The sequence below is a fragment of the Meleagris gallopavo genome, chromosome 8, assembly GCF_905368555.1.
Source record: "Meleagris gallopavo chromosome 8, MGAL_WU_HG_1.1, whole genome shotgun sequence".
Taxonomy (NCBI): domain Eukaryota; kingdom Metazoa; phylum Chordata; class Aves; order Galliformes; family Phasianidae; genus Meleagris; species Meleagris gallopavo.
This window is the reverse complement of record NC_139411.1, coordinates 31,577,948-31,597,492: the sequence shown is the minus strand read 5'-3', so window position 1 is coordinate 31,597,492 and position 19,545 is coordinate 31,577,948. Positions and strand designations below refer to the sequence as shown.

Below are 19,545 nucleotides of genomic sequence, written 5' to 3'. Positions count from 1 at the left end.
TGCACATGCACCAATCAGAGGAGACAGAATGGCCAAAAAATCTGAAGGCGTTTCCTAACGAACCTCAGTGGGATCTGCGGTGGGAAAATTGCTAAGTCAATACAGTACTTCTTCTCTCTGTACTTCTGGTGCCATCACCAAGTTTATGGAGGAGTTGTGCACATTTCAACACCATCTAAGCAGCATTTGGAAGAAAAAAAAGCAGCAAGTTCCTCAGGGTTTCCACAGCTCTCCACTACATAAAAATATGTGCTATGGGGCTTCTTTCCAAATCCTAATTTCAACAATTGCATCTACTGCAAAATTCCTTACGGAACCACCACACCATCCAAAGTGCTTTTCAAGAAAACCTGAATTGCACTGTATATGTAAAAACTGGCATTAACCTTTAGTGTTTACGTGAGCTTTTTAGATAAACTTTATCCATTACAGGTTACATGGCTAAAGTTATCAAATATAATAAGATTTCTACCGGAGAATATACTCTGAACTTACAATCTTAGGAACTTACATAAGTTTAAGTATGGCCACATCAATCGACATGCAAGAAATTCCCAGGGTTACATACTGAGAAATACATAACACGGTGCTTTTAAAAACAGCTTCAGCACAGATTCCTCTGTTTTAATTAGAGCTGCCGAGTGGATTCTCACTAGATTGAACGACCCAAGGAGCAACCCTTGAAACAGATGTTTTTTCATTTGCAGCAACGTTTGAATTGATGAAAGAATAAGTGATGGAACAATATATAGTTTGTGTCACAGCAAGAATGGAGCTCTGACAATGTAAAACTCCCAATCACAGCTCGAGTTCTCAGATTTCACACAATTCCATGTAGTATATACGTACTGGAATCAAATCCCTATGCTTCAGGTCACATCTGTGAATAAATATCGTTAAGTATATTGAAAGGAATCTAACTATGAAAGGATGGGAAAAAAAAAAAAAGCAAAAAGACTTTTTCAGGAAACAAATCATTTCACTCCATGAAAAATTTAGCTTCTCTTCCAGTTTGTTCCACAGAGTTCAGGTTTTATTTGTGGGCACAGCAGTAACTGAACTATTAGTAAAATGAACGTGGTTTTTGTTTATGACTTGCTGTGGATATTTTGTGCAAACAAAAAAACCTCACCATCTGACCCGGGCACCAGTGAGCTCTCACATGAAAGGGCCTTTCACAGAAATATGTCAGAGTATCTAAAGGTGACGTAGAATGCCAAGTTCTACTGTAAAAGAATCTCAGAGGGAAGAGATATCCACCTAACGTGTGCTTTGTAAGTGCCCTTATCTGAAAAATTTCTCTGCAATAATTAAGATGCTGGTATACTTCTCCTATTACACAATCTCTTACACAACCACATGCGGTACATTTATAGACAGATTTACAATCAGAAAGAAAAGTGTTTGTTGGTTGGTTTTTTTTTTTTCTGTCTTGATAATAAAATTAGGTGTTTTGTTTCTCTTTTGTTTTGTACAAACTGTAGTCCAGCCCATTTAGTGCTCTCCACGCAGCAGATGAGCTTCTAGACTCTCCCCATGCTGGTTAGAACAATCCTTTGCAGCATGTTTCTTCTAGAATTAGGTTGTTCCACAACAAACAGCTATAGCACAACGCTAACTCCAGGTCAGACACTACGTGCTGGTAATTTGCTTTTCCAAATTCACCCATCATTCATCATCATCATCCTCGTCCTCCTCGCCATCAGAAAGGGAAGTACAAGGGCGGATCTGCCGGTAGCGATCGAGCCACTTCTCCACCATCTGGGTGACCAGAGGATGGTTGCGCCTGCGAGAGCTCTTCTGCATGGCCACCAGGACCCCTCCTTCTGTCACACAGCAGTCCAGCCACTCCCGAAGCAGCTTTTCTTGCTGCTCCTCGTTACCTATCTTCAGGTAGAGAGAGAGAGAGAACAGATTGAGAATGAGGCTTGAAATGTTATCAGCAACTTTCTGGAAGTCACCTACCAATAACTGAAAGGAGCATATAGACAGAGGGGGAACGGCTGTTTACGAGGGTGGATGGTGATAGGACAAGGGGGAATGGTTTTAAACTGAGACAGCGGAGGTTTAGGTTGGATATGAGGAGGAAGTTTTTCACACAGAGGGCGGTGAGGCACTGGAACAGGTTGCCCAAGGAGGCTGTGGATGCCCCATCCCTGCAGGCATTCAAGGCCAGGCTGGATGTGGCTCTGGGCAGCCTGGGCTGCTGGTTGGTGACCCTGCACATAGCAGGGGGTTGGAACTGGATGAGCACTGTGGTCCTTTTCAACCCAGGCTATTCTGTGATTCTGTGATACGCTCTTGAATACCTATCTGGGGTAGCACTGCAGTTCCCCTCCCCGCCTAACATTATTAGTATCCCACAGTCACTGCCAGTCATACCAATGCACACTGCTTTTTCAACCAAAATTGGAAAGTTTTGGAAGTCTTCTCCAGCTGTTCCTCCCCTTCTGAGTTCTCCAAGCAGGTTCTTCCAGTAGTTTTCCTACACTTCAGTCATTTGTGAGAAACTGCTTCTACAGAAGGCACGCTGTCTAATTAGGACAGTCCTACAAGAGCCTTCTGGCTTTACAAGTCACTTTTTAGGAGTCCAGCAGTATTTGATACAAAACACTTCCTCTTGTAAGACACTGCTGATGTCATGCCTTGCTAAAAAACATAAACATCCTTCCCTGAACTTGGAAGGCTGCATTCTTTTCTCCTTTATCTGTATGATGGCCACTTCTGGGGATGACAAATGATTTTTATCCATTCCCTCCTTTCCCATGCATACAAACTTTGTTACAGTGGCTCCTTGTCATTGTCATAGTAATTACAGAAGTAAAGTTGTTTCGTTCTAAGAAGAGACAGACCATGCTGTAAATGCTGGCCAATAATTATGCTGCATCCATAAAAATTTCAGTCTGGCATTAGTGTCAGAGTCTTTATTTGTGGGTCTCTTCAAGGTACACCTGTACCCTGCGTGGTGTATTTACATTCGACTTACAGACCTACAAATAAACAGCAAATACATGGAGAAAAACACTTCAGAATCACCTCAGGTGATGAGGAGGGGAGCAGTGTTAACCCATCTGAACAGCCTATCCCTGCCCATTCTCTGAACTGCAGGAACACGGATGCTGAGACCACAACAGAAGGAGCCGTGAGGAAGGCTAGCAGCTACTCGGTTATTTCTTACCTCTTGAGCAGAAAGGAAGTGAATGTGCAATAATTTCCTCTCGCTATCCACCAAGGGTAGAAATGTAACAGTAACATCATCGTCAGTGTTCAAGTTAGCACCAGCACCTCGATTGCCATACCCATCGTTCTCCATGGCAACCAGAGCAGAGAAATGGCCCCTCGTGTAGCCCAGAGCAATAGGACTTTTCCAACAAAAACTCTGTTCCCATAACAAAGGCAAATACACACCTACAAACACGGAGAATAAAGGATGAGACTCAGAACTACAATCAAGTTCTACATGCTACAAAGCTTTTGGTTTGGTCGCGCTGCTCAGCAGAGCCAATTCACTGTAACTGAGTTGGCACACTGGTCTGGATCTGCAATGGCACGAGGTCAGGCAGAAGCCATTGCAGCTCCAGCAGTGCCACTTTGCTGTCCCCCTACAATCTATGGTCTATTGTATAGCGATGAACAAAAGTAAGGTTAGGAAAGCAGTCTTACATAGGCTTCTTCTTGTGTGTTAAGATTTATGTACAAGATAAATGAAGATATAGCAGAAATAAAAGCTAGAGTTATGTCTATTTTTACCAGAACAAGAATCCTGCCATCTGCTTGCAACGGCCTATTATTAAAAGAAGGCACTGCGTTAAGCATCACTCAGCATCTAAGCATGCAGCCCATTCCAGAGACAGTCCAACTTCTCATCAACATCGTATAAATAAATTAACCCACATCAAATTATGCATCTGGAGTCTCCAAAATAAGCAAGACCGACCACCAGATCCTGACACTGCTTTGCTCACATTCGGAAAAAGGAAGAGAAAAAAATAAAAGTCACTGATGGCACAGGTTCCAAATGGAATTGCAGGTTTTTCTCCCTTCCATTTTTAGCAATAAAGAGAGTAATTCGCTTGAGGAACAGCAAGTCTCCAAACAAAAGCAGAACCCTTTTCTAGGAAGAAAAAAAAAATCATTCTTGGTGCGTTCTGCTGCAAGACAACTTCAGCAAAAGCAGCCCTTACCTTGTGACAGTTTAAAAATAGCCGTGCATAAACTTAAGTGCACATGTAGCATAGCAACCTTTCATAGTACAGCTGCTGCCAGCAAGTTAGGGACAGACACTGCAGCAAAACAAGGCACTTGGTTCCTCCTCCAACATCCATGGGCACTGCAGGGCAGCGGTAACATGGAAACCTGAGGCAGGGGAGTGCTGTGGGGGGTTTTATTTAAGCTTAAAACTCAGCTTTTCTACAAAAAGAAATTAGTAAGTTCTCAGTATTTGGCCTTCTCCCACTCCCTGCATTCTTTAATTGGAAAAAAAATCAAGAAAAATCTGAATAGGAACGACTCACAGGTAAGAGTCAACTTCCTTACAACATCTAGATTTGAGGAGAAATCTTTAGCAATATCTTAGCTCTCTGTTCATCCTGGTCCCCACTTCATAACCAAGTCGCACGCAATTCCCTGCTAAACCCAAAAGATGCAGAACAAGGGCTAAGTGTTAACCTGAGGACATCTGAAGCACTAACATTTGGGCAAGGAATGCTTAATCCCAGCACCCTCAGGGTGAGCACTGATCTCTTCCCCAGGTTACAACCACATCTATCAGACAAACCCCACAGAACAGAGCAGGGGCTCACAGCTACCCAGGCAGCATCCACAACACATTTCATTTCTCCAACCCCATCTGATAACACATCAGTCACTCCTTCCCTGGTTAGTTGTGAAAGCTGTATATTCGTGCAGCTGCCCAGGAGATGCTTAAGGTCAGGTGAACAGATCTGTTGCTGTCAGAGCCTAAATATTTAAAGAAGCGTGAACTGCTGATTGCAATCTAGAGCTGACCAGAAGGCTGTGGGTTATGGGATTCACAGCAAGGTTGCCAGGTCAGAACAAGCAATTCCTGGAGAAAAAGAAGTCTGATCAGCAAGGAGCTTTGGGGGCTGGATTGGAAGTTTAGATCAGTGTGCAGTGTGCTACAAACATGCTGTTAAGAAAAGCATTTAAAGAAGTCTTTTCTATCTCTACTGTAAGCCACTTAACTCTTTTTTTTTTTTTTTGGTTAACGTGATCTTAAACATGGACAAAGGGCTGTATACTGAGTCACAGAACTCTGAGCATGCCTCAAAGCTTCTGAGAAAGGAACACATGCCAAGCAGAGCTCACAGGCACAGGAGAGTCTTGTACCACTCACAGGAGATGCTTCTTGCTGGCCCATTGCTCTGCATGCAAGGGCTGAACAGCCACTTGGTTTCAGCTGCACTGCTGGCATTTAATTAGCAGACATTAACTACAAAAATGCAGCTGGACAGGGTGAGAAGTGACTGCAGGTAATTTGACACAGGAGACCTGAGTTCACCTGCTGTGCATCCCTGGTGCAGCTCACAGCAAGCACAGCACTGCTCATAACACCTGCCTGCATTCCTGGAAGCACACACTTGCAAAAGCTGTCCCGTGCACCTGGGTACCTGCTGGTTCACTGAGCAAAAAAACCATTTCAGTGTGTTTAGGCCTTACACTTGCTTTGCCTTAATGCCCAATTACAAAATGAAAACATTTGGCAACCACTCAGCCTTTAAGTCAAAAGCAACTAAAACCCCAAAGGATGTCTGTATACGACTGACTGTTCTTTCCCAGCCTGCACTTTCATCATCTGAAACGAAACAAGGCTACGAAGAGTAACAGATTTTATGCTCTCTGAAGTACTCCTCTTCCCTATTCCTTGTGCAGGATGTTTTGTCACTGCCCCAAATGTACAAGCCACACAGCTTCCACGATTCTCTGAAGACTGTGAGCAGTTACAGCAGGTTATGCTTTAACTTCACCTGCAATTCTTTTTCAGTATGGACTGGCCACCTTCCTCAGCTTGCCAATTTCATTTTTGTTTACGAAGAGCAGGCTCCAGATCTGTTTCAGGAAGTTCTTTACTAGGCTCTAAACAACCAAACAACACGTGCAGCTATAAACAATGCTGGGTAGGAGTCATGCAGAGATACATGAGCCAGGAAGATGAACCAGGGGCCGAAGGAATGCCTTAACACCCTGTCACACAGCTGCAGGGCTGGACTGAACACTTCTTTCCACATCTGTTATGTTTACTGCTGAGCATGTACAGATGCTTCCAATCCCCTCTTACGTTTTTAATCCTGCTAATAGGGAAATGCTCAAGTGTTACCATCTAATATGTTGGTGAGTCACCCAAAAACACTTACTTGACTTCTAAAATAGAATATGCTTCTTAAGGAATCTACACACACCTAGGCAACATAGCACCATTTATCTATCTTAAAGATGGCTAGGCTGTTTGCCTAGAGTGCAAAAGCAGCAAGAATCCAATCCAGACACCCAAAGCCAGTACAGTATTTACATCACACCTACGTTTCAGTCATCAACACCTCACAGCATCACACAGAATGTAAGAACTGCCTTTCAACTTTATCATGGAATTTCCTTTTGCAGAAAATGATTGGCCTTATCTGTTGACCAACAGTTTGTAATCATGTGTAACCGAGTTACCTAATCTTACACCTCACAACAGAGTGCCACTAGAGTACATGTGAAGAGAACTCCTCTACCAGCTTCTGTGGCATACATCCAAGCAAGCAGCCACTTCTTTAAGTACTAAAAGAACTCCAACATGATCATCCTCCTCCCTACTTTACATTTCTGCATCTTCCTTTACACGCTGGCTTTGCCTCTGGCTTTGAGGCTAATTCCTCTTCATTTTTGTCAGGGCTGCTTCAATTCACCTGCTGCGGTGCTGCAGAACAACAAGGCACACCACTCTGTGCTGCAGAAGCACCCAGCAAATCCCACTGCCGCTCTGCTGGGAAACCAGGCCAATACAAACAATGCAAACACCTTTAGCCTGTCTCTGCACCACGTTTATGAAGCATGCTGTGGAGTCTCCTCCAGAAATGCTAAGTACAGTTTCATTTAAAATGAACATTCATAGCCACTAATAGCACAGACAGGCAGAATTTCAAATGCCATTTATTAAGCCTGTGTCTTACAGAAGTACAAACCATACAACTTTCAGTTCATTTTAGACAAATTACAGGCTAAGAGCACATTGAATGGAGGCAAAAATGTTTTGTTTTGAAACTGTGGTTATAGGCAGCATGCCCACCATACACTGAAGAACTGGAAGTTTTGAGTGGTTCGTTCTGTTCTTTTTAACAGCTTCTAGAAGAGTTTGCCTACAACGCAACTCCACCCCCTCCCATCTAGTAGCTGGTGTCATTCTTTCAATTTCCTCTATGACTTAAGTTGAGCTTAAGTTAATACTAAATTTGAAAAAATACAGGCTTACCTTGAAAGCGAGTATATCCTAACGTTTCTCCTCGGAAACTCTTATAATATTTTACTCCATAAACTATGATTGGTCTTCTAAGAATATGTGCAAGTACAAAAATGTGTGTCTGCTCCAAACTTGCTCCAGGCTGAAACAAAGACAATACAGACAGTGTTTGAGAAAGAACTTATTCTCTCTACTTTGGAATTTGAAAATTATTCTCCAAACTGAGACAGAAAATGCTCTTAAGGGGTATCCAGAAAAAGAATTAAAGAGTGTAAGACAACTACGTATCAGTTGGAGATAAGCAAAACCACTTCAGCATGCAAAAGAGCTTAAATCTGTCTGTAATAATTCTTCCTCCTATCTTCCAAATTCAGTCTAGCACATCCCATCCTTCAGTTAGCCATGAAGCACTGCAAAATATTTAGCCTAAAATAATTTGCTCATCTGGGGAAAGCTTAAGGTAAGTATCTTCTGATGGCAGGAAAAGAGCACATCCAAAAGAAATGGCAGGAAAGTAGCTACAAATATCACATCTATCATTTAAAAGGGGAGCTAAGAATGTTCTCTAGTTGGAAGCATACTGAAACGTAAATCTCATTTTGGAGGGGAGTGGCAAAGTATCCATCTGCCAAAGTTTCACTAGTGTAACTTAGAGATGTAGGGGCACTTCTAGGAGGTGTGTGTTGCAGGAACTATGGGGCAGGGCAGTAAACAATCACAGATCAGTTTACTCTACAGGCTGTGCTTGAACACCAATGGAACCAAGCTTTTTCCACACTATACTGTTCAAAGGCAAGCTCAACAACTATATTTTTAAATTCACTTGCCAGGAAGAGCCTGGCAATTATTACTCAGTAATAATTTAATATTGCTGGCTTAAGAGGAATGTTTTTCTTTGCAACAGAAAAATCTTATTCCTCAAGAACAGTCTGAGTTCTAGAAATTTCTTTTCAGAAAGATCAACACACCCTTTCATACAGCAAATGAATGAAGAATTTCTCTTACCTGGCTTGCAAGAGAGAGTATGAATGCCCAATCTTCCTGCCACTGTTCCTCTCGCAAGGAGAAATGTAAACCAAAGCTTTGGGAATACCACGATTCCCAGTCTTTCCAGCGTGTATAGAACCTAAAAACATTGGGGGTGAGGGAGGAGGGAAAGAGAAAGAAAAGTAAAGGCCACTGTATGCCTGGTAGCAGTACTCAGCCCTTGTAATCCATTAACCCAAACCTGTAATGAATGGGAGAGGAAAAAAAGAGCATAAGGACAATGTATTTATATATTTAGATCTGCATGAGATCCGTTTTGCCAATCCTCATTTAAGAAATCACTTGGGATCACATACCTACAGCAAACACACTGTATGTAGTAGATACAAGCTCCTAAGAGCTTCCTAGCACGTTTGATACATCTTATAATGGCTTTTATGAAGTTATATTTAGCCTTAACTGCTTTTAAGTGTTGATCTGCAGCAAGCAAAACCAAAGACATTCCCTTTCATGTAAGGGAAGTTACTCATTCTTCTCATGCAAGCAACACAGATATTTTCTTCTTTACCCACGCCATGTGCCAATGAACACCAAAGCATACCAACTTAAAGCAGATTCTGCCTCTTAACCAGTCTATTCAATGTCAGTTTCTGATCCAGAAAGTAAGGTAATGATACATGGAAAAGATATAAAACTGCATGGAATTAAAAGCATCAGGTACCAGAAAATACAATTGATCCTATTTATACTTTTTTTTTTTTTTTTAAGTCATAAAGCTTTAATTTTTATTAAAAACTTGCATTTTATATGCTAGTTTACTCTCAGTGTTTTTATCCTTCTTAATCATCACAAAGAAAACTGACTTACGTATTCAGCAGCATATGCTAACTTCTTAATTTTTTTTTTATCTAAGAGAACCTGAGAGAAGTTTGATTGTATTCTGCTGCCTAAAAGCAAACAAAAATCAACACACAAACTATGAAATACTGTGAAAGCTTTCCTAGAGAAGCTTCTTGGGGTTAGCCATACGGTCAGAGAATCACCCCACAGAAGGGTCTTCTGATAACCCTGTAGACAAGGCCTCAAGACCTTGATTTTGTTCAAGTTAACACAAGAGGAATGAATGTCTCTGTAAAAAAAAAAAAACATCCTGTAAGCCAACTTACATTCTCCACCTAAAGCTAGCAATGGAATACAAAGAGGGACAAATCAAAGCATATGTCAGAGTACACTGAAAAAAAAAAAGTGAAGGTATTTAGATGTCAGTGAAAGACAACTCTGGGAACTTCACTATCAAGCTGTTTCTGAGCACCAGACTGTCTCAACCACACACTTCCTTGTTCAACATCTGAACAAACATAACAAAACGAGGCCAGATGAGTTACTTGGACGTTCTGACTAAACATTTGTTTCTAAGTACCTTTGTGAAGACTTCAGAGAACAATTCCAGGAGATAAAAATGTATTATTGTTGAGACCGGTGATTGCAGTTAGGAGCCTATTCCTTCAGCAACCACCATTAAAGCCAAAGACAGCAGCATCCCTTTGTAAGTGCTACATGTCCCAGCCCAAGAAGTTTGAAGTTAATGTCATCTTCCCACTCAATCCATGTAGCATGTATAGGATGTGCAGAAGGATTTAGTCGCAGCAGAATTTAACTGTGAGTTCTCAGAACCTCAACCTGGATTTTTTGAAAGGAATTATGACTCAAGTCTGATGTATTATCACCACAAAATGCCAGTTGACTCTTCAGGAACTTCCACCCAGAGGCAGAACATGTCCTATTAAGGATGTTGTTCTGCAGAGGTTTGTCTTAGAACCAGTGCTAATTTTTCTAGCAACCAACCAGCAAATAAGATTACATAGACTGAAAGCAGGCAACAGCATTTAAACAATGATGAGGGGGCATGTATTATATTTTAATCTGGTTTATATTGGTCCTCACTGAAAGCACTGTTAAGTAAATTCAGAGGAGAACACAGCTTCTGCACAGAACATGAACTGAGAAGATTAACCAGATTTCATATATTCTAAATAACGAGCATTTTGTTTGACACAACAGTCAACAGAAGTTAGCATTTGCAGTTTGAAAGATTGGTTTAAAACTCAGTCATCTGCAGCGTGTGTTTAGATACCATGCTTTGTCTTGTTACCATAAAGAACAAAACCTGATCTATCACAAGTTGCTGCTCTGGCCTTAGTGGAACTGCCTGTGATGCCAGGGACATTCCTGCGTGGTTGAGATGCTCATTTCACTATAAACAACTCTCAGGTAGTGACAGAGCTATTTGGGAGACAGGATCTCAGGAAAACAGCTTGAGAAGCACCACAAGATTGAATCCAGCTCTAGATACTAATTCTTTAAGTTTCTCAAAACAGCAAGTAGCTGGGGGCAGCAATCACAACATTTTCTTAGAGGCACCCTCAAAAGTAGCCTTTGTTGCCTTTCTGAGAAAGGGGACAGGCTTCCTCCCCATTATGCCAGCTGACAGAGTTTCTCTTGTCCTCGATGACAAGAACATATGAAATCTAATCTCCCGTGTCTTACATTAGCCTTTATCAATATCCTGCTTTAGTCCCACTGCACACAGTCCCACTGCACACTTGAGCTGGCACAGACCAGCCAGGCTCTGACTGCAAATATTTCTCTTCCGACAGTGGCAAACAGTACTGGATTAAAGAAGGCTGCCAGTGTAAAACAGCAAAAGTTAACTCAGGAAGATAAATTATTTCTACAGCCAAGTGACAGCACTAGCTAAGTGTCAACATGTCAACACAGTGCTTTACTGCCATTGCTTCAGCAGACAGCACAGGAACAAAAAGCAGTACCAAGTAAAGCTGCAACTAAGCAGACAGAATGAAGAGACTGAGAAATGTATATAGGAATCAAAGGCTATTTTTCAACATAATCTTCTGCAAACTATTTCTCACCAGCAGGAAGATGGAGCACGTACCCAGAAATTCCAGTTTTAACTGCGGTGAGAACGCTCCTGACAAGCACACAGCACCAAGTATTGCACTTTGTTTTACGTGCTGTTGGGTGAAGATCACAATCACTGAGGTCAGGATGCCCAACTTTCCAGTGCTTTGCATTTAAAAGAAGCTAGAATAGACTGCCACGTGAATGACACCGACTCAACACTTTGGATCCACACAGTCGTGTTTATGTCGTTTGGTTTTGCATTGTTGGTTTTTTAAATACAACTACGGTGCTGCTACGTGAAAGGTCATCTTTAGGGGTGACACAGGAACTAACTTACCAATGTGAGCAGTCATGTAAACTGTCGTGAAGAGCTTTCCGCAGCACTGAATCCTTGTCATAAATGCCCCAAGTGGCTTGTAGGACTGAATCGAGCAGGCAGTCCCCTGCAGTCCGATTCCAAAGTGCATATAATCTGCTGTCCAAGCGTGTACCCAATTCCAGTGACCAGTTGATAATAGGAGATTCCTCTTCGAGCTCTGTAACAAGAGGGGGCCTTGAAACCGAGTTTGCACTTGAAGTCTCAAACTGGACAGCATGTTAATAGCATAATCTCCATCTATTTACACGAACAAAGCTGTATTTTCATCACAATATAAATATAGGTGAAATACAGCAGCTAAAGGCACTTGCTTCCTTGGGCTATATACTGTCAAGAAAGAAAAGTGTACACAAGCCTTAAAGAAACATCAAATCAATTGCTTTAGGATCACTACTGAAGCAGAAAAATTGTTAGGTTTTCTGTGAAGAGCTTAAAGCTTTAGCTGTAAAGCTTTAAAAATACCCAGAAAACTTTAATCCAAAGATGCATTATGAACATAATTTCTAAAGACTTTATTCCTGCTCTGCCTGTTGGATAGAATGGAAATATTAAACAAAATTTCAGAGTGGATATTAACACAAAACAAAACCTCAGGCAACAAAGCAACGTATGCACACAAATCTACTTTTTAAAACATATTTATTGAGATAAACATTCCTTAATTCCTTAAAAACAGGGAGAGAGACTAGTCAGGAGAGTTTACCTTTCTGAACATCTCTATCAAGTACTTCATCAAATAGCTTTTCTTGGACTGTGGGCGGTAAGTCTTCAATATCTGGAGAAAAGAGAAGACAATATAAAAATCACTTATTACCTTAAGAAGAGACATCGCCAGCTGTTATTCAGGAGAATATATTGCCTTTACCCTCCCATCCCTAATGCCTCCTCTGAAAAAAGTCAAATCTACAGACTCTTGGAAGAAGAGATGCAGTAACACTCAACCAGGTGGTTCTAAACAGCATTCTTACAATGCTGCTGCTTTATAAAGATTAGCACAATTTCCACCTATGCATTTTCTTATGTTTCATAGTACTTCTAATCTTCAGAAACTGCTTCCTGTAGTAGAAGTCCTCTAATGGATCCTTTTGTTAAGAGGCAAGCAGCTGAACGACATCATCCTGACTGCAGCGTACCTCTAAATATTACTCATTAAGCACTACTGCTATAAACAGGTACAAATCTAAAAGGGTCTTAAAGGAAAGGACTGGAAGCTGCCATAACTAAGAGAAACATCACGTGAGAGTCCAGAAATATCTAAGCCCTGATCTTGACACGGCCTTTCCTTACACAACTTGATTTTTCATCCATTTCCTCATGTCTGAAGAGGACCACACACTCACTTCACAAGACTGATGTATACATCGAAGTGTGCAAAACCAAAAATTAGTTGGCAAATTCAACTACTTGGTCTAACCTAAATTATTAAAGAAATAAAAAAACAAAAATAAAGCCTATGTGGACACTACTGCTCTCAAAAAGTCAGCATATGGATCCCAAACAAGCAGTTCTCGACTAGGAGACAAAAAAAAAAAAAAAAAAACAGAAGAAAAAAAAAAGAAAATGAAGCAGCTGTAAGAACTGTAGAAATACCTGCAGGTAACGTGAAGGTGACAAGGTCAGTCAGAAAATAGCAAGCAAAGTCTCCTTTCCGCTGATGGAGAGATGCAGCAATTTCACGACGGATTTGTTCCGTGACCTCTGGACACACCATGGCAGGAATGCACTTTGCTGCATGTTGTGATACCTGCAACATAAAGCAGTTACTGCACTCAGTGTTGTTTCTAGTTAAGCATTGAGACTTCAGAGTGATAACCATGGGAGGAAAGTATGTTATTAGGAAGTGATACAATGAAAGTGTAAGCACTGGTGATCTGAAAGATGCAACATACAGTCACATACAATGAATTATTATCTCTAATTTAGCATGAAGCTGATAACAAGCCTGGTTAAAATTCACTTTGAATCACAGAAATGAATTAACAGACAACCACTTCCAGCAGGAAAATGGAAGCAAAAATGTAACAGAAAGAAAGATACTCAAAACTGATACATGAGCCCAGCCTACGCTTTGCATTAAACTTCATTACCGTCACACAACAGTTTCCTACAGAGAAACTGCCCAAAAGCTACTAAGGTAAGACACCTGAATGTCTCTGCATTCTAATTGGTGGCAGAAGGAGCTCATTCAGTGATGCATGGCAAGCAACATCGGGATGACTGGGTATTTAAACAAAGCTTCATAAGACACATCTGCACCAGATAACATCCTAGCAAAACAGGCCATCCACTGTAGCTCAAACACTACTAAATACTTCCACAAGTGCCATGTTGAATAAGTATTTCTAGCAGGTGAAACAAAAACAAACAGGCAGCATTTCAACAAGTTAGCTTTTCAAAGAAAAAGTTTAACTCCATTCACACAGATAACTATGTGAGCCACGCAGAAAGTACTGATATTAGCCATATAGAATGCATGCACCCTTCTCAAGACTTCTGCTCCATTTGTCTTGCTTTATCTACTCTGTTTAATTACTCAACCCCATGCATTCCATCAGCCTCATGAGCTTCTTCTCAGGCAGGGCACTCTCCTCAAGAATGCATGCTTCAAAATTGCAGTAAGCACCAAATTAGGGAGGCAGGCAGAATAGAGGCAGAGACAGAATAAAAACTGCTCTCATCAGGCAAGAAAACAAGTCTGAGATGACGAAGAAGATAACAAAGATAGCTGTGGGCCTTCTAAGAGGGAAGGATTACCAGAAGTGAGGTGTTCCACACAAAAACACCGAAGAAAATGGAATGTTCAAGAGCAAGGGGACAGAGGACCCAGTGAGCCTATGCACTGGGGAAGAGTGAGAAAATGTCACCATACTGCAAAGCAAGGAATTTGCTCTTCTCCTAGAAGCTCACAAGAATCTCAGGGAAGAAAGAAAAGGGCAAATCATTGCCAGGTAGATGTATTTGTTAACAAAAAACTTTGAAAAATTAAGCTGTCATTGAGCTCGCTGTTCTGCCCTCGGGGCATTTCCTCTCCCCCACCCAAAGCACAGGAAGCCCCACAATAGCTCACAATAGTGAGGTCAGAACTTTTGCCAAGACTGCCCGATTTAATAGGAAAACCTCTATATCCTCAGGACCACCACATACATGCAGCCTTACAACAAACTCACCTCTTAGGGAGAAGCAACAACAGAAGAAATGCAGCGATTCACATATTCTAACAACGTCAGTGTCAACCAGCAAATGAAGTTACATGTCACTGGCTGCAAACAATGGCATAGTTACATAAGGTTCCTATTCAGTCTGTGCAACAGCCAAAGCAGCTCACCTCTGTAAGCAGAATTGCTAGCATGTCTTGTCTCTGGAAGCGGATTGCCAGATGTACAAGTGTGTACCCCACGTCAAAAGCAGACGGGCGATTTAGCAGGCGTACTTCATCAGCACTGAGCTGGCGGGCAATATCTCCTCCTGATGACTTGTAGGCTTCAACAGCAGCTAAGTCACCTTCTACAACTCCTGAAGAAAAGAAGAATAAAATAATTCATTCTAGATAGCAGTTAGACCACTCTAGAGCGAACTACCTTATGTGGCTTCTCAATATATATCTAACGTGAAGATCACTGCATACCAGCAAACATTCAAGTGATTTTATTTTTTTTAAACAAGAAAAGAACCATACTCACACTTACCTCACCTCCTGGACTATTTCCACTACCCAAAATAGCTGGAAGGTGTGGCAGACCAAGAGGTGCTAAGCACCCTTCTACTAGGAAACACCCAGCATAACATACCCACTTATTTTTGAACTGTATTGAAGGAAGTTCATGCACTGATACTGCAGAGATTTCTTTACTGTACTTTCCCTTCTCATCTTCAAAACACATGACCAGACTTAAGAAATAGAATCACTAAAGCACTCTTCAAGTATGGTTTAGAACAGTGCTGAAAGAGGATACAGGACACAATTTCTCTTCAGCTCACTCTTTCTGCTACTGACTGGACCTACTTGTCATTCAGTTATCTTTACTTTCTTTACTAATAAAGAATTAAAGAGAAACCACACACACAGTGCATCAGCTCTGTGTTGCTTAGGTTTCTGAAGTGAGACAGGTGAAAAATGCCTACCGTCTTTTGGAGTCCCCAGGAATCTAACTGCTGGACCACACTTCACACCATAACCATTCACGCAGAACACATTCCTTAGCTGCAATTAGCAGGATACAACATCAAGGTGTGGTGGTGGTATATTTCACAATACTGGTTCCAATTCAACACGTTACTGTCAAAGGCATTTTGAAATTTATGAAGATCTTATTTTAGACAGCTCACATTGCTTTCTTACAAAGCGCAAATTGAAGAAACAGAAAAGTAACCTTATGGCCATTTTTAATAAGAGAGAAGAATCACAGAATAGCCTGGGTTGAAAAGGACCACAGTGCTCATCCAGTTTCAACCCCCTGCTATGTGCAGGTCTCCAACCAGCAGCCCAGGCTGCCCAGAGCCACATACAGCCTGGCCCTGAATGCCTGCAGGGATGGGGCATCCACAGCCTCCTTGGGCAACCTGTTCCAGTGCCTCACCACCCTCTGTGTGAAAAACTTCCTCCTAATATCTAACCTAAATTCCCCTGTCTCAGTTTAAAACCATTCCCCCTTGTCCTATCCAGAAGCAAAGAGAATATTTCAGATACACCATTCAGAAGTTCTATCTGCAGCAGCTCACATACAGAAGAGTAAAATGCAGAACAGACATAAGAAAATCCTGTCCCCCACTTTCTGCAGCTAAATATCCCAGCTTGTGATACTCAGCAGTATTTACCTACAGACACGATACAGGAACAGGTGACAAGTTCTTCCTTCACTCCATTTTACAAAGACTCAAAAACCCACCAAAAGGGAAAGGGGAAAGTTCAACCAGGGCACTCACTCACGCTCAGGACTGAAGTTTGAACACCAGACAAAAAAGCAGAAAAATATTTTGAGAAGTCTATCATTCTCTAATTCAGAGATTAGAAAGATTTCAGAAAAGGCTGCAGAGGAAAATGGATAACCAGGGCAAGATGTGTCTCAATAGGTAGAATGAATTTAATAAAGCCTCTACAGCTGAATGTTATATTATTCAAGGGTAATCAAAAGCAACAAATCTAACTGCAGATTTCAGTCGCAGAACCTCTGCCACTTCATCAAAAGTCATATATTATTTCAATGAAAGAGCTCCTATTGATGGAGCAAAGCTACTCCAGCAGTGGGAGAGAAGAACACAAAGTTCAGTGATCAATTTCAAAGCTCTCCCTAAAACACGTGTTAAAGCAGCATGGTATGGGATATATGACCAGCACAGCTGTGCTCCTGCTACATTTCTGCTTCCAGGTAGAACTGAGCCACACCGAAGGAAGAGGCAAGAGCTTTGTCAATGCATGCTGCATCCGTAACAAGAATGTCAAGTGTGGCATTTTATTTCCAAGATGTTCTTTCAGCAACAGATAAGAGCCAACAATTCCCAGCAGCCTCGGTCTGCCAGCCTTGCCAGGTACAGACTGCACAGCAGCATACACTTCAGCCTACAGACAGTGCTGAGGCATCCCCTACTTGTTAGTGTTCCAAGCTACAGCAACAAGCACGCTCAGCCAAACCTTAGCAAGAAGCAATGCTGGGAGGCAGCCTCTGGAGGCTGTGCAATGCTTCAAAGTCAGCAGCAGTAAAGACCCAAACCAGCACCATGTGCTGGGCACAGCACTGCCAGTATTTGCAGTGCACTCCCAAGCCTTGCAATACTTGGCATTCCAAGAAGTCCCAGTTTTCATTTAAAGAGTACGTTTCTAATCTCACTGATGAGATTTAAGCAAGCCATCAATACAAATCTCAAAAGTGGCATGCCGTATATGCTTTCTAGGCTTTATTTTTAAAAAGAGGGGGGAGGGGTGTAAATGTGTTATGGGTTGGCAGCACTTTAACAGAAGAACAGTGTCCTACATGCCACCTCAAGCTGGCACTGACAGCTGTGGAGGAGTGGTGATGTGCAAGCACTAAGTCTGGTCGTCCTCTGTTCTTCCATCCAGTCAGCCAAGTGAATATGGGGAAAAAAAGAAGGGAAAAAGTGGCAGCAGCTCTTTTTTAGCACAAATCCAGGCAAGCTGTTCCATGAGATTACTAGCAATGCTGTAATGGAGTCCCCCCAGATAAACATGGCACACAAACCATGCAGAGCTTGCTTCACAGCACTTTTCCCCACAGAGCCCATTAGGAGCCTCTCCTTACAAGAAGCAAGCTCTTGAAAACCTGCTGTGTGCTCCTATGTCCAGTTTCATCTGCACCAAAATACTGCAATTTAAATGCCCTGAGCATCACTACAGCAGAGCCTGCTCTGTGGCCATCACAAACCCCAAACATCTACTCCTTTCCAGCTGTTCAGAACAGGGAAAATGGCTGACAGCTCACCAGGTGCCGGTCACAGCAATCCAAGGCTGCAGCGAACTCCAAGCAAAGATGCAGCAGCTTCAAAACAGACTGACAGAAATCTGAACTAAGATGTGCCAACCTCACTCCAACATCAGGGGGAAAGCCTGCCTACGTGCAACGCTCATGAGAACCATCTGCAGTTCTTAAAGCCTGTACCACCACACCAAAACAAGTCCTTAGTGCCAGTAGGAGGCACATTCCTACGAGGCTTTTGGTCTCCCTCAGATGGATGATAGCCTTCAATTCATTACCCCATTTACATAAAGCTCAACAAAACACTCTTTACAAGAAATATCAGAGAAGTAATTACCGATGTTCTAACTCACTTCTTTTCATAAAGCACAAGTGCCCCATTTCTTACACAAGCACTCTCTGAACGGCATTCTGATGCGGTGCCACGCCAGTTGGACTGTTCCCCACTGACACCCACTGCATTCCTCACACTGTTAAAATGTCAGAAGGAAGAGTGGCATTTGCCTTAGGACTGTACACATGGCATCCCCGAGCCACACTTCTTGCAAGGGCACTGCCCTGATTATTCACAAGAGCAAGCTGATCCTTACAAGAACAGCTTCTCTTTGAAACGCATCCCAGAAGAGATGGTGTGACATTACAAACTGCAGACGCTGGTCTGCGCCCCACCATGCTCCCTTCCTCCCTAAACCCACACTGCCTTAACTGCACAGCTTCAGTGACCTCAAAACCACCAGCTGTAAAAGTTTGCAAGAAAAAAAAAAACAAACTATAGCAGCTGTCTTCATTCACCTCAGTACTTTTGTGGAGAACACCAGCTGGCACAGTTTGCAAATAAAGTAACTTAACTCCTTCCAATACACCTCTGCAAACAAGGGCAGAGAATATTAACGCCCACTTTAACCACATTATACACTTGAGGAGTCAGAAGTAGAGACACAGGCCTTACTGACATCCAACAGACAGAAACATGGAGGCCTGTGCTGCTCACCTCCTGCTACAGACACAGCTGAGATGTGTTAACATCACAGATGTGATTTACCCATCCATGCTCCTCAGAAGGGGTCACACACACCAAGCGACAGCATGCTGACAGCCCTAAACCCAGCTCTGACACCTGTTTGAAGCCTCACTGTCCCTCAATCAAAGCAGCGAGCGCAAGGAGCTGTGGTTTGACCAAAGCAGAACTGTACTCTGGAGCTCCAACTACTTCAGGGCACACTGGGTGGTCACAAAGATTTCGCAGTAATGCCATATTTCATCATTTTGAGCAGCGAAAGCTTTCAGGCAGAGAGGAATTTTCTCTTCTTAGAGGAAGGACTCCTTCACAAGGGCATATGGAGCTTCACACAAATTAATAAAAAGAA

General features: G+C 42.1%; 1 protein-coding gene across 2 annotated transcripts in view; it reads right to left on the bottom strand.

Moving 5' to 3' along the window:
- Positions 1–1,011: 1,011 nt before the first annotated feature.
- Positions 1,012–19,545, bottom strand: part of ZRANB1 (zinc finger RANBP2-type containing 1) — a 36,049-nt gene continuing 17,515 nt past the window's right edge. For both annotated transcript variants that reach the window (XM_085230001.1, XM_085230000.1), the window contains exons 4-11: positions 15,076–15,263; positions 13,341–13,494; positions 12,454–12,525; positions 11,709–11,907; positions 8,468–8,588; positions 7,475–7,604; positions 3,179–3,408; positions 1,012–1,887 (exon numbers count right to left, since the gene is read on the bottom strand). In XM_085230001.1, the coding sequence (XP_085086127.1) occupies positions 1,669–1,887; positions 3,179–3,408; positions 7,475–7,604; positions 8,468–8,588; positions 11,709–11,907; positions 12,454–12,525; positions 13,341–13,494; positions 15,076–15,263 (1,313 nt within the window). In that variant the 3' untranslated portion in view covers positions 1,012–1,668. The remainder of the gene's footprint in view (positions 1,888–3,178; positions 3,409–7,474; positions 7,605–8,467; positions 8,589–11,708; positions 11,908–12,453; positions 12,526–13,340; positions 13,495–15,075; positions 15,264–19,545) is intronic.